Consider the following 15,145-nt stretch of genomic DNA (forward strand, 5'->3'; position numbering starts at 1 on the left):
CATTTTAGTATAAATCCAAGTTAACAGCTGACAGCATATGAAGGCTGAACAAGCTTGTCAAAAAAGAGGATAAAGAGGTCCAAGAACTACTTTGGAGGGTTTTGGGTGGCACAAAAGTACTTAGTGCCATCACTAAGTACCTTCTTTTGAGAAGGCAAAAAGGAATGAGGAAGGCAGGAAAATGTTTTGAGGAGGCCGGAAGCAGGAGAGGCAGAATGATACAGTGAGGGGCAGGGTGGGGCAGAATACTGGTGTGGTCTTCACACCAGAAACCCTTTCCGCAGCTCCAACTCTTTAAAGGATTTCTGATTTCCAGGGGCTTCCAGGCCGCAAGTCAAGGCCATGAGACAGGAGGAAGTAGAATGAGGTAAGAAGGAAGGGGGGGGGGTGTCGGTATTTAGATGAAAGAGAGAGACAAGAGACAGAGAAGGAGGGGAGAGAAAGCCTTGGGAAGGAATAAGGGTAGGAGGCAGAGAAGCTACATCAGGAACTCGGATCACATGGGAGGTGGGGTGGGAGTGGGGAGATAAATGAGACCAGGGATTTCGTAAAGCCTGGCTGGGTCTAACAGTCCAGTTGGAAATTCTGAAGCTGCAAACCCCAGGGCCTCGAGGGAAGCTCATTCTTGTAAAGTCAGCCTGCTTGGTTAAGGACACTGTCTTCATGGAATCCAAATGTATTTACAATCCTTGCTTCTTCCCTGCAGTTCATTGTCAGGAGATTACAGATTTAGGACACAGAAGTTGGTTCAGAATTTGAAAAGTTCCTTTTATAGCAAATGAGTCTACGAGCGGGGGGACTCTCCTCAAAAGAAGGACTGCTTCTTTTTCTTACCCCCTGCAGCAGAAGACCAATTTCTCTGCAGAGAAGACAATGTTTGATATGGTTTGGAGCCTCCATGCTTTGACGCTGGAGCTAACTGGGTAGGTTAGGTAGCTGGTGGAGTCAGGCGTCAACTTGGGGATGAGACTCCCCGGCCCTCCCGACTCACGTCTAGCGAAATGGTTCACAATCCAGCAGCGAGAGTACGTTTTCAGTTCCGAGTTAGGTGATGGGAGATGAACGTGGTCATCCGGGCCCAGCCAGTCGCAAGAGTGTCCCCGGGCTTCCCCGCCGCCTGGCTGCTACTGCCGGGGCCCTGTCAGTGAGGAAGGAGCTCTGTACTTGGGACGGCTGTTCACACGTGAGCGCTAGGAGCCCCAGAACCCGCCCGAGAGCCAGCGGCCACCCAGAAGCGCGGGCCGCGGCCATTTCCAAACCGACGCCCACGCCCGCCGAGCGGTCCCAGCGAACAGCAGGTGTCACCCTTCTGCTTCCAAACCCCAACTGCCTCCAGGTGCTTCGCGTGCTCTCTAAACTTGTGCGTTCGGAGCCACGGCCCCGTGGGATGGCTGCACCCTCCCGCGCAGCTACCGCGCGGCCCTGTGTGCCGGGGGTCCCCGCGTGCCAGCGGCGGCCGGGCACCGGCTGTTGCGGGCGGATGCGCAAGGGGGCGGGTGCGGCCCCAGCCGGCGGACGAAGAGCGAACTCGCGGCGGAGGTGAGGAGGGTGCTGGCGCTTCCAAGTCCCTCCCCTTCCCGCGGCGGGTTCTGGGCGCACGGAGCAGTGCGGGGCGGCGCCGCTGGAGCTCGTGGCAGAGGCGCTCGCACCATGGCCGAGGCTCCCGCTCCCGCCCCCGCCCGGGCCCCGGCGCGCCGGCACTACCGCGTGCAACTGCGCTTCGTCACCGAGGAGCAGCTCTTCGCCTCGGGGCCGCTCTCGCTTCCCAACCCGAAGTCTCTGCGGCTGGAGGTGCACTCGGCAGGGGAGGAGGCGGATGCGACGGTGACTGACGGTGAGGTACTGGCGCGACCCACGCACGCGAGTCGCGCTCGGAAGTGGCGGCCCCTGGCGCGCGCGTGGGAGGGGGGCGCGGGGTGCGGGCCTCGTGGCCCTGAGCAGGTGTGCGCCCCCTCCCCACGACAGCTCGCCGGGGGGGAAGTGCGGAGCTACCTCGCCTGTGCCGAAGAGGCCCAGATGGATCCAATTGTGTCTGACTGCGCTCAGAGAAACTTTGGCGCTCGGGGCAGACAGGCTCTGCGAACTAGTCTCGGCCAAAACTTGTAGGTGTCCAAAGTGAGGCGCGTGATTTCCTCGCCGGGAGCCTATGCCTCCTTCCTTCCGGGCCTCGCTCCCTTTCCGAGGCAGTGGGTCACCTTCCAGCCTGAAGCTGTCTTGAGGGCGAAGTTCTGAGTGTAGGAAGGACTGAGCCAGGTGTGCAGCAGTCTGAGCCCCTGGGGCGGCTCATGTGGTGTCTACCAGGCATTAGTTTTTGGTTCAGAAGGTGACCTTTATCAAGGACGTGCAAGTGCAGCCCTCTGGGTTTCTCGAGCCGAGCAGTGGGTATATTAAAGGAATGCTGCTAATCTTTGTGGGATCCCGGACCTTTTTGAGAATTTGAGGAAACGTCTAGAACGTGGCCCCAGAAAATGTGTCTACTTGCGCACCAAACTTTGCATATAAATATGAGGGGGTCACATCTCTTTCCTGCAGCTCATATTAAGTACCCGGTTCTAATAAGTGTAGGGAATAGAGCCTGAGGCAGCTGCAAGTCTTTTAAGCCTCCTCAGGTTTCTTCCGACCCTAACTTCTAAGACGCTGTGTAGAGTTTAAAGTGTTCTGCGTTGTGGTTTGGTTCCAGTGGGAATTTAAAGTACTGTCCTCCTCCTCCTCAGTGATAAGTAGGATACCGATTCACTGCTGTATCTCTAAGGCTTTAGAACAGATCCAGGCACATAGTAGGCACTCAAAACTTGCTTGTTGTAGAATAAAAGAAACCCTGCACGTGTGTCTTCTCCCTTTACTCTAGGCTGGGATACGGAGGTTTGGGTCTTTAAAAAAAAGAAGTATTAAATATCATTTGACCAGTATCTTAGGAAGCCTGAGGTTGGGCAAGAGATCAAAAGCCTTACTCAGCAACTCACTGCTTTCCCTTTTGGGGAAGGAGAAGGAAAAAGAAGTAGATTTCAGTGTTGCTCCTGGGAATTCTGAAACTCAAGGTGCCAGACAGAGAGTTCAGTTTGTCTGTTATGGTAATTTTGTTTAATCTGTAGCCATACATAGAGAGAAACAGAAGAGCATATTTGAGATATACTTGGTACTTGCTGTCCTGTGGCTTTTCCACAAATGTGCCTTAAAAGAAGAAATATCAGAGGTTCAAGGTGACTGAAGTTGTAGACTCCCCAGAGCACACCCAATGCCTGGCCTATGAGGATATAATTATCTTACAGAGAGGAGTAAGTTTCCCCCGGTGTAGCAAATCAAGCCTGGAGATGACCTGTGTGGTATGTATTAAACCAAATTAATGGAAATAAAAAGAATAATTAAAGCTAAGGCAAGCAGTCATTGCCGCAAGATTTTGACTAAATTCCTTGGGAAAGATTCACTAACCAAAAAGCAGAGAACTCGCTCTCTTAACAGCTTGAGTCCTAACATGCATTCTGTATATGAACACAGTTACTAAGGTTTGCCACTCTTTTATGGAGAGGTTTTGGAGAACAATTCTGGAGTTTTTTAAAAAGTAGCTCATTTTACTATATAACCAACTAGACTCCTGTGGATGGTGGCCAGGCAGAGCAGCTTACAAACAAATTCTAATGAATTATTAGAAGAAACATTCTATTGTACTCAAATAATGTACATTTAGTAGCAGCATTTTGAAAGGGTAGAATTTCTCCTGGGATAAAGACTGGCCCAAATTCTTTAATGGATTGTAAGAAAGGGCCTAAGCAATGCACCATTAGAAAATGATACAGTTTCTTAACTCATATGTAGAATTAGTTGTTAAACAAGTAGCCTTCGGAGTAACACTGCCTGGACCCTTTTATAGCTGTGCTACATTTAGCAAAACGTTCATCCTACTTCAGCTTCAGTTTTTTCATTTGTAAAATAATAACACATGTGTTATGATAATACACATGTTATGAGGATCAAATAGAAGGATGCAAACACCATGCTTGATACAATACCTGGCATATATTAAGAGATCAGTAAGTGTTCACTGTTTTCAATAGTATTATATTTATGTCCTGTTCCCAAAACAATAGTTTTCTCAGGCCGTTCTGAGGAATAGCTGGGCTGTATTTTTGTGAAGATGTTTCAAAGGAAGCTTAATGAAATCTGGTAATAACTTGGAAAAATTGAATAATCTTTTAGATTCCCGGTCTCAATAGTTTGTCACGTAAAGAATGGAACAGAACAAGACAAATCAGTTTATTTTCAATCCCTCCAAAGTTGACAGTGATTTTATGAAGGGAGCATACCAGCGGATACAGCCAGTAATGTGCTCTAGCTTGTGGAGTCTGGGAAGACATTCATCTATTCCTTCTTTCCTTAACAATTTTTTGAGCCCCTTTCCTACCAGGAGCCTGCCTGAGAGCATGCTTAGTTCATCCTCCTATCCCCAGAGCCTTCCACAATACCTAGCACACCCAAGGCATCAATAAATGTTTCTTGAGCGAGTCAGTGATTTAACTCAAGAATTTTTTAATCTTGCTAAAATGAGAATTAAAATACTGAGTACTGAGAGTGCAGGCTCTGAGTTGTCTCCCAAATGGTTAAGACACTGGCTTCACTTACAGTCTAGAAGGATGTTTTAAAATATAGTGAATTAACAGACAATTGCAGGAATAGTAAGGTCAACAGATCAGGAGACAATTGCCGTTGAAAAGATAGTTTGTTTCTCAGTTCTCAAGAGGAGAGGGCACACCATGGTGGGGCGGTGGGGTGGGTGAGGAGAAGCGCTGGAGTCCGTCAGGAGGCAGGGGGAGATGGGGAGCTGTGGGCAAGAGGCTTCGCCGTGCTTTCTGTGGGAAGGAATGGCTGAGGCAGGGTGGGCAGGTGTAGATTGGCTAGTTTGAATAATTCCAGTGGATTCTGGTGCATACACGCTCTCCCTAGTGGTCGGGTATCTGGCCCTGGGGTGATTAGGGCAGGTGGATAGTGGCCCAGAGTGTGACGGCCCAATAAAGGAGGTGGTTGGAGTGTGGGCTTTGGATTGGTTGGATTATATTTGAAAAGTGTGCTTGCAGGTATGTTTTGTTTACTGTCTTTGGGAATTGGCTTACGCTGGGAGGGGCACTCTCTCCAGCATCAGCAAGGCCCCTAATGTCAAAGCATCAGAATACAAAACGAAAAGACATGGTTAATACAAGGGAGAATCAGAATACAAGGGAATTAATAAGTATATAGGGTGGAGCTGGGTGCTGCTGGCAGAGGAGAGTGGCTGCAGGTAGGAAGGGCTTGTGGGTCAGGAGTTGAGTTCAGGTGATGGGGAAGAATATACATTGTTTTTATACCTCAAGTGTATAAAAGAACTGGGAAAGGGAGGGGAACCAAAAAAAAGTGGAGAATGGGACTGCTTCTCCTCCACCCCTTTCTCCAAGGTCTCTGTAAGCCCCGTGCTGGGGGTCTGGGGGAAGAAATTAAGAGCTGAGACTCTATTGTGCAAAGGCTAAAGGCTGAGTGGATCTCCAGGAGAAAAGGGAGAACTTTTCCTCCCTTCCTCAGTTTAGAGTTGTCTTTTAGTTAATCTGGAAGAGTTTGGAAAATCTGTAAATAAGCCACACTGATAATCCAGTATAAAAATGCAGTGGTTTTTGTCTCTGAGAGGTTGTGAGAGGATGCTAGGTTTTTTGTTCCCTGGTGGTTGCTCATCTCATTAGAGGAGGGAGAAGAAACGTCAGAGAAGTGTATCCTTTGTACCACATGGGAGGACTAATTTTCCTTCATTAAATCTGTGATAAAAGTGTTAGTAAATTGAGGTCTAGGGACAGAATCTGGAAGTCAGTCACCTCTGTATGACACGAACATTAATTACTTTTCATTCAAAAAATATTTATTGAACATGTGTTCTGTGCTAATCACTGTATGGGCAATACAGGGGCTAGATAAAGACCCAGCTTTCTGGAACTCATGTTTTAATTGGGAGAAGACAATAGCCAAAGATACAGCAAGATAATTTCAGATTGAGGTAAATGTTTTAAAGAAAACGAACAGAATGAAAAAACAGAGACACTGAGAGGAAGCCTGATTTAGAGAGTGTGGTCAGGGAAGGCCTCTCTGAGGAAGTAATATTTGATCTGAGGCAGGAAGGATGAAAAGAGCCAGCTAAGCACCGGGCTGGAGGAAAACTATCACAGGCCAAGAGAACAGCAGCTGGAAAGGCCCTGGAGCTAGAAGGAGCTGGTGTGTTCGAGATGGCCAGTGTAGCTGATGCTTGTTAAGGGGGAGGGGGAGGAATGTAAGTTAAAGTTAGCGTCCCAGTTATTATTGGAGCATAACAAGCTACCTCTGTGACTTAAATAACTATTTTATAATGCTCCCAGACTCTGTGGGTTAAGAAACCAGGCAGGGAGTGGCTAGGTGATTCCTTTGCTCCTTGTGTCATTGACAGGTTACTCCTTGGCACACAGCTGGTGGCCAGCCTGGTCTGGGGGATCTAGGAAGGCTTCATTCACCTGGGTTTGCATCTGGGCTGGTGTGATGCTTAATTTTGCATGTTAATTTGGGTGGGCCATGTGCCCAGATATCTGGTCAAACATTATTCTGGATGTTTCTGTGAGGGTGTTTTGGGATGAGATTAATATTTAAATTGGTGACTTTGAGGAAAGCAGATTGCTCCCCCCCGAATGTGGTGGGCCTCATCAAATCAGTTGAAGGCCTTAAATAGATTAAAGACTGATCTTCCCTGAGCAAGAAAGAATTCTGCCAGTAGATGGCCTTTGGACATGAACTAGAAAGCTGAGGCTGTCAGTAGGAGACTACGTGTGGCCTCTGCATATGGCGTGGCTTCCTCCTGCATGGTTTCTTCACACTAGGGCTTTCTTCCAGGGAGACTTCTGGTTCCAAGTGGGAATTTTCCAGCAGACAAAGCAGAAGCTGCATTCCTTTTTGTGATGCATGCATGGAAGTCAGTTGACATCACCTGTGTCATGCTCTATTGGTCAAAGCATTTATAAACCTGCTCGGGTTCAAAGGGAGAGGATGTAGACCCCGCCTCTTTATGGGAGGAGTATCAAAGAATTAGGGCACAGTGTTTTAAAACTGCCAGTTAGACCAACTGGGTCATGTAGGGTGTAACACACACACACACACACACACACACACTCACACTCTCACTCATGGGGTTTTGCAGGAACTACAATAACAGCCTTCTTCATCACAATTACTGAAAAAGCTGGTAGAGAGCATGGGTTTGGATGTATACCACAGTGGGCTTTCTCATTCTTCTCTTATAAATTGAACTTGCTCCCACTTGGGGTGAGCACCCCATAAAATAACTTTTCTCCAAGCAGCAGACCAAGAAGCAAGCAGGGAGGGGGCCGGAGTGGGCAGGTCCTGTCCTTCTCCCAAAGGCACAAATCAGAGAACCCTGTGGGAGAGAGAGCGGGGGTGGGGAGGGAGGCTAGGCTCCTCACCGGGACACAGCATTTCTCAGTGGGGCACAAATGACATTTGTGCTGGGGACGTTCTTCCTTGTGAGAAACACTGCAGCGTGGTTAGCACCCTGCGCCCCGCCTCTCATACCCCAGTTTCCCGTCACAGTGGAGAGCAGTCTTCGTGCGCGCTAGTGGAGCTCCCGTCACGTGGACACATGAGGGAGGAGAAATGCAGAACTCCCCCTCCTGCCCGCCCCAGCATCACAAATTCAGCATACCCTAACACGCCTCCATCTAAACTATTTGGAAAACAGCTACATACTTCTCTGGCACAGTAGCCTCTCCCCCAAACAGTAGGCTGTTCCTTCTATTCATGGGCAAATCTGACCTTGCTGCTGTTTAATCCTAGCAACTATCTCGATATTGTTGCCCTGAAGAGTTGTTTGAAGATGTGAAATACTGTCAGAATCCTGTCAAGTAACTCTTTTCTTTCATTGTTATTTTACCAAAAGCAGTGCTCTCATGATTTCATTACAGCTTTCCAAGGAAGATATTTAATGCAGTGAAACAGGCTTTCAGCTAGACCTGGTTTTGTGTTCCAGCATTATGGGATGTATACCAGTGAAGAAAAAGCGTTTCCTTCCTCTGTCAGGCAGTAACGGTACCTCGAACGGATGACAAATGGAAAACAGTTCAAGGCCCTTGTGCATCTGAGTCTAAAGACACCAGAAGTGAAAATAGATGAAAAGACTTGTTTTCATGGCCAAATAAAGACCCTTTAAGATCCCTTTCCTCCCCCATTTTCAATAGTCTTACTCAATTGTGGTCTGTGATCAGTACCAATGAATAAACTAATCCAAAGACAGGCAATCCACTGATTAATACTTAGTCAGTGCCCCTGGGAAGAGAAAAGAGGCATGGGGATCTTGTGCATAAACTGTAGATAGCATAGTTGCCCGTAATTTTCAGAGTTGTTATTCAAAACAAAGAGGTTGTTGAAGGGGAAGAAAAGCAATATCACTGACATCATATTTGTGCTTTGTGTTGTGACTGGCCACAGGATATTGAAAATAGATAATTACTTTAAAAGATGATGCTTATAAAAATGTACCAGATTAGAACCATCCTGATGCTGAAACTCCTTCTGTACGTCCTTTCCCCCTCCTGTGGTCACAGGTGATGTACACTCTAAACCCTGGCACATTGGGGCATATGGAGTGCATTCTGTCGTCAGTATCCTCCTCCTCCCAGGATTTTCCTCCCTTATAAATCCCCGGTGCCTGGGAGCCTTCCCCACACCCCTCACTTCCCTCTCTATTTTGCCAGGGTTTCACCCTGAAGATTTGTGGGTAAAAGCTGAAGAGGTTAGGTTTTTCCAGTGCATTAGCATTTTAATAGGGACAAATTCCTTGCTCAGTGGAACGCCCTTATATTCTTGAATAAGATTTTTTTTTCAGGTCTGAGAGATGGCTGGGTATCCCAGATCACTTTTTAATTATTATATTTATCTCCATTTCGCTAAGCTACTCCTTCGTGGTAGGTGCTACACGCGTTATCTCTAGCCTCACAGTGACCTGGAGGGTAAATAATATTGACCTTATTTTACTGGTCCATTTTGTTCCAGGTATATTTTCCTCAAAACCTGAGCACCTTCCCCTTTCCATGATACCATCTTGTGTTTAGCTACCCGGTCTTTAGCCTGTGATAAAGTTGGATGTCTAGCTGTAGACCCATGGGATGAGAAAACACTTGCTTGTTGCTTGGAGGGAGCTGGATTCTTCAATGAGCTTAGAAACCTGAGTGAGTGGGTAGAGTGGCTGATAGTATTGTTCTTGGCATATTTTAGACAGAAGTGAGGTTTCCTGAATTCCAGGCCAGCCATCTAAATAAAATTCTGTGACCTTCTTTTGTTAATTGCTTCTCACCATTTGAACCTCTGTTTTATGATGAGGCTGGTGAGGTGGTTGGATCAACCAGATCAGATTCCCCCATTTACTGGTTTCATGACCTTGGGTAGGTTTACTGGCTTCATGATCTTGGGTAGGTTTACTGGTTTCATGACCTTGGGTAGGTTTACTGGCTTCATGACCTTGGGTAGGTTTACTGGCTTCATGACCTTGGGTAGGTTTACTGAACCTGCCTGAACCTTGGTTTCCTCTCCTGGAAGCTGAGATAAGTTTTACCTCATAAAGTAATGGGGAAAATAAACAGAATAATAAAAAGTGAAAAAATTCAAAATGACTTCAATTAATTTCCAAAGTAAATGGAGTCAAACTTATCAGATAAAAATAATGCAAAGATATTTGACAAGCAGTTGTAAAGCTAAGCTGCCACTTTTGTGGAGCTTACATTCTAGCACCATTCAGAAAGCATCAGGATTCTTTGTCTGTGCTGGACTTCCTGCAAGACTGTTGGAGGACGTGTGTATTTTGTGATTCTAATAGATTCATTGTGTGTAGTTGTCTTTCCTATTCAGAATATGGCTAACTCTCTGCTGTCAACCTCTCTGCTGAGGGATCTTTTCTCAGGGCCTTTTTATGTGCTGTTCCTTCTGCTTGAAATGCTGTTCCATGTCCACATCCCCATCCCAGCCCTTTGTGTATTTGGGTCCTTCTCATCCTTTAGTTTGAAAGTTATGTTTCTCACCAGGCTAAGTGCCCACTGTTCCTACTACTGCATCCACCGCCATTTAGCTCAGCCCTCTCGCTTTCATAGCAATTATCACGACTTGTAATGAGGAATTTTAAAATAGTTATGCACTCTTGGTTAAAATTGAAGTTGGACTCACAGGCCACAATCACAGGAGTATTCAGTGAGAAACCTTGAGAAGAAGGGAAGAGGTTGACCCAAATGCTTCTGAGAATGTGAGGAGAAGGTTGAAGCATATTTTCCAATTAGGAACCATGAAGGCGTAAAGAATAAAGAGCACTTGTCAGTCAGGTGGAAGGACTATTTGGATCAGAGCTACGCGTATTCTGAATTTTGTCATGAAATTGAGTTTCTGGCCAGTCTCTTTGTTAAGGGAAGTCTCCCATAATATTTTATTTTTAACTATAGAAAGTTTATTGTTATCTCCTGGGAAACATAAGTCAACCCTGAGGGTCTTAAGACTACTGAAAATCTTATTTAACATGTTTGCTATGAGAAATTGTATCTACTCACTATATGTTTATTTTAGAAACTTGTATTTGTTAGAATGCTTGTTGTAGAAAATTGAGTTTATTCACCTAGTTGTGTTGTACACAGCAGCACTGTGATGAATAGGTTACTAACTTTCCTCAGTAATGCTCCCCATATCAGTGATGGGAATTAATTTCATTTATTGGTTAACGCAGTTCATATTTACTGCTCTTGAGCCAGACACTGTCCAAGGTGCTGGGTAAGTAGCAGGGTATTAGTTATCTATTGCTGAGTAACAAATAACCACCAACCCAGTGGCTTAAAAACACACACTGCTTGTCTTACTGTTTCTAGGGTCAGGAATCTTGACATGGCTTAGCAGGGTCCTCTGCTCAGGATCTCGCAGAGCTGCAGTCAAGGCTCTGCTTGTGCCGAGGTTTCATATAAAGATTTGACCGGGGAGGGATCCTCTCCTAAGCCCACTTGTGTGGTTATTGGCATAATTCAATCCATCAGTCGTTGTTCACTGAGGGCCTTGATTCCTTGTGGCCCATTTGCAGGAGGCCCCCTCCAGTTCCTTGGTACATGGGCTCCCCAACATGGTAACTCGTGTCATCAAGGCCAGTAAGAGAGAAAGGAGTCTGACAGCATGATGAAAGTCTCAGTGTTTTGTAACCTAATCATGGAAGTGACAGCCATGATCTTTGTCGTAGTCTGTCAGTTAGTCAGTAGGCCATTCCACACCCGATGGGAGAGGATTCCATAGTGGCATGAGTACCAGGAAGCAGGGACCATTGAGGGCCATCTCAGAGTCTGCCTGTCACAAGAAATGACCAAAACAAAGTCACTGCTTTTACCAAGCATACATTCTAGTACCAGTCAGAAAGCATCAGTGTCTTTGTGTCTTCTGGACTTTCTGTGGACCTGTGTGAAGAGAATATATTTGTGCTTCTAACACAAATTGTTAAACACCAGGTGAAGAATCCTGCTTTTTAAAATTAGTTACCACATATAGTCCTGCCGTGAAGCTCTCAGGGAGTTTGCTGCTCAATTGTAGAACTAAAGCACATATCTCAAAGTATAGGAAATCTCTCAACAGAGCTTCACTGATCAATGGAACAGAAAATCAGTTCCAGTGTGCTTTTGGCTTCTAGGTTCTTTGCTTTGCTTTGGATAGCTGGATGGCAGAGGCCCATGTTTATGATTAAGGCAAATCCTGTTGTGGGGACCTCTGTTTAATTTTTAGTCAGCTTTACTTCATCATGACTTCATTTCTTTGTCTGGAAGGCTTTTCTTCTTTGCAGGAATGCAGGGAAGAGATTATTGAAGATAAAATTTGCCTTGTGTTTAGGTTCAGACACTGAAGCATTTTTATGAACTCACTCACAGGGGAGACTGAGTGAGCTGCTGTTTCAAATACAGGAAATTACTGTGAAGTTTTATAGAGTGAAACAAAGAAGTTAGGACAAGATGGGAAAGGAGAAAGAAAGAAGGAACAATGGATGGATTGGTGGATGGATAGAAGGGAGGGAGGGAAGAAGAAAGGAAGCTAGAGTGCGCACTGTGGGTTTATTGCATCTTAGGGGATAAACAACTGGTTCACTCCAGCAACACTGCTCTTTTCTGTACTAGCCATATTTTCTGTACTAGCCATGTTTTACGTCATTATCTAAAATATATTTCACAAACTTTGACATTTACACAGTCATGGGTTTAGAATGTATATTTTAAAAGACATGGAGGGGCTTCCCTGGTGGCACAGTGGTTAAGAATCCACCTGCCAGTGCAGGAGACACGGGTTTGAGCCCTGGTCCAGGAAGATCCCACATGCCATGGAGCACCTAAGCCCGTGCGCCACAACTACTGAGCCTGAGCTTTTAGCCCTCGAGCCAGAACTGCTGAGCCCACGTGCCACAACTCCTGAAGCCTGCGCGCCTAGAGCCCGTGCTCCGCAATGAGAAGCCACCGCAATGAGAAGCCTGCGCACCACAACGAAGGGTAGCCCTCGCTCACCACAACTAGAGAAAGCCCGTGCGCAGCAATGAAGACCCAACGCAGCCAAAAAAAAAAAGACATGGAGATAGATAGTGGACAGGGTTGAGAGAATACCTACGCCTTGAATCGTGGATATCAGAAAATAAGAGATGAATGAAAATCCGTAAATTAGGGCAGGGAAGAGGAAAGTGAATCTAAATTTTATGCGTTGCTGTCAGCCTAACCAAGTCCAGCTAATGACACTGCAGATCCCAAAGTATTTGTAAATATTGCAAATTAATGGGAGATGGCCTGCTACACTTGGAAAAAGACCGAGGCACATGGCAAAAGTCTCTTATTGGATAGTTATTTACCATGTATCTGTTCCCTAACATTTCTGCTTTTTCTTTTTGTCTCATATTTTTCACTTTCAGCTAGTTAACTATGTGGCGGGCGGGGGGGAAATCCTTTTTTGGACAGACATGTACATGTAAGCTTCTGTGATTCTGAGATGCCCAGTCTTCCAATGTTATTTGGGGCGTGAGATTATATGCTCCAATTTACTAGAGAATTAATAAACATGTTTTGGGGTATGTATCATGACAAGGGTAGACAACTCTCATAGCTGACAGTCATTAGAAGTATTTTATGTGGTGGTACAACATTATTAAATATTTTAATTTGAGGGGTAGTTGAGGTAATGGTGATGGTATAAACCTTAATCTCCCAACATATCCTCCTCCCAAAACAAAAATAACAAGAAGAAATAAAACTCATGTTCTCAGCATAACAAGAAGACAAAAACTGTCCAAACTTCAAAATACCTGCAACTGCAAAAATAAACATGGAGTCTCAGTGAGTTCTCTCTCATCCTTCCGCTGTAAGCCCTTATAGATTACAAGGGCAGTCCGTGAAAAGTTGCATAAAATAGAGAAGGAAGAACTTGTAGCAGACCTAATATTGATCTAAAGCTATCACCGTAAAAGAAAGTCCACCCTAAGAGTGAAAATTCTGGAAAGAAAAAAAGGTGATATTGTAGATCAGGAAACTGACAATAGGAAAGAAACTTAAATTGCAAACAGTGTGTCAAGAAGCAATTTTGGAAAGGTAACACTTCAGGAGAAGAGAAGAAGTTTATAGCAGGAGAGGCACCCTTTGAAAACCACATGTTACAGAGAAATAAAGCACATTTGTGATCCTACAAGACAAAAGAGAAAAGAAAAGGACAAACAACCCCACCCCTACAGCCTTGTTCCCAACAAACAAACAAACAAAAAACAGTGGGCAGAAGAACTGAATAGACATGTTTCCAAAGAGGAAGTGCAGATGGCCAACAGGCACATGAAAAGATGCTCAACATTGCTAATCATCAGGGAAATGCAAATCAAAACCACAATGAGATATCACCTCACACCTGGCAGAATGGCTGTCATCAAAAAGAATACAAATAACAAATGTCGGCAAGGATGTAGAGAAAAGGGAACCCTCCTACACTGTTGGTGGGAATGTAAATTGGTACAGCCACTGTGGAAAATAGTATGGCAGTTTCTCAAAAAACTAAAAATAGAACTACCATATGATCCAGCATTTTCACTCCTGGGTATATATCGAAAAACAAACAAGAACACTAATTCGAAAAGATGCATGCATCCCAGTGTTCATAGCAGCATTATTTACAATTGCCAAGGTATGGAAGCAACCTAAGTGTCCATCAACAGATAAATGAATAAAGAAAATATAGTATATATATATACAATGAAATACTACTTATCCATAAAAGAATAAAATTTTGCCATTTGCAGCAACATGGATGGACTTGGAGGGCATTATGCTAAGTGAAATAAGTCAAACAGAGAAAGACAAATACTGTAGGGTATCATTTATATGTGGAATCTAAAAAAATACAACAAACTAGTGAATAAAACAAAAAAGAAGCAGACTCAGATACAGAGAAGAATTAGTGGTTACCAGTGGGGTGAGGGAAGGGGGTGGGGGACGAATATAGGGATAGGGAAAAAAAAGGTTGTTACGGGATTATATGAAATCATGTGTGTGAAACTGTGGAAAATTGTAAAGTGCTATATAGAATTTAAAGAATCTTTCATTCAGTAAAAAAAAAAAAAAAAATTAAAAAGCCATCCGGTAAATCTACCACATTTTAGTACCCTGATAGAAGAGTGTACTCTTAAAGTAGGCATCTCTTAAACCACTCCAAACCACCTGTACATAGAAATGCAGAGGCATAAACAGTCTTCATTTGTATGTAACTACCTTAAAAATATAGCAGGAAATGCGAAGCAAATTAAATCATCTGATGAAAATTCTACCAACTAAATTAAATAAAATAAGATATTCTCAAATAAACATTTGAGGATTTGAAAAAACAAACTATGTTTGAAGCAGAAATTTAAAGACCAATAATAGACCAATAATAGAGTAATAACCAATGAAGACTAATTTTAAAAATTCCCTAAGGTATATGAGACTCAAATGAAAACCTAATAAGAGCATTAAAGAAAGTCAGGAAAATACCAAGAGAATGAAAAATGATATTAAAAAAGAAATAGAAAGGTAAGAGAGGAAGTATTTGAAATGAAGTGTAGGCAAAGATGATTCAATTAGGTATAATTGGA

General features: G+C 44.5%; 1 protein-coding gene across 1 annotated transcript in view; it reads left to right on the top strand.

The window, feature by feature from the left end:
- The first annotated feature begins 1,591 nt into the window (after positions 1–1,591).
- LOC132367085 (histone-arginine methyltransferase CARM1-like) overlaps positions 1,592–15,145 on the top strand; it is a 248,593-nt gene continuing 235,039 nt past the window's right edge. The window contains exon 1 of the mRNA XM_059924811.1: positions 1,592–1,834. Coding sequence (XP_059780794.1) covers positions 1,651–1,834 — 184 coding nt within the window. The 5' untranslated portion in view covers positions 1,592–1,650. The remainder of the gene's footprint in view (positions 1,835–15,145) is intronic.

The sequence above is a fragment of the Balaenoptera ricei genome, chromosome 6, assembly GCF_028023285.1.
Source record: "Balaenoptera ricei isolate mBalRic1 chromosome 6, mBalRic1.hap2, whole genome shotgun sequence".
In the NCBI taxonomy this organism is placed as follows: Eukaryota; Metazoa; Chordata; class Mammalia; order Artiodactyla; family Balaenopteridae; genus Balaenoptera; species Balaenoptera ricei.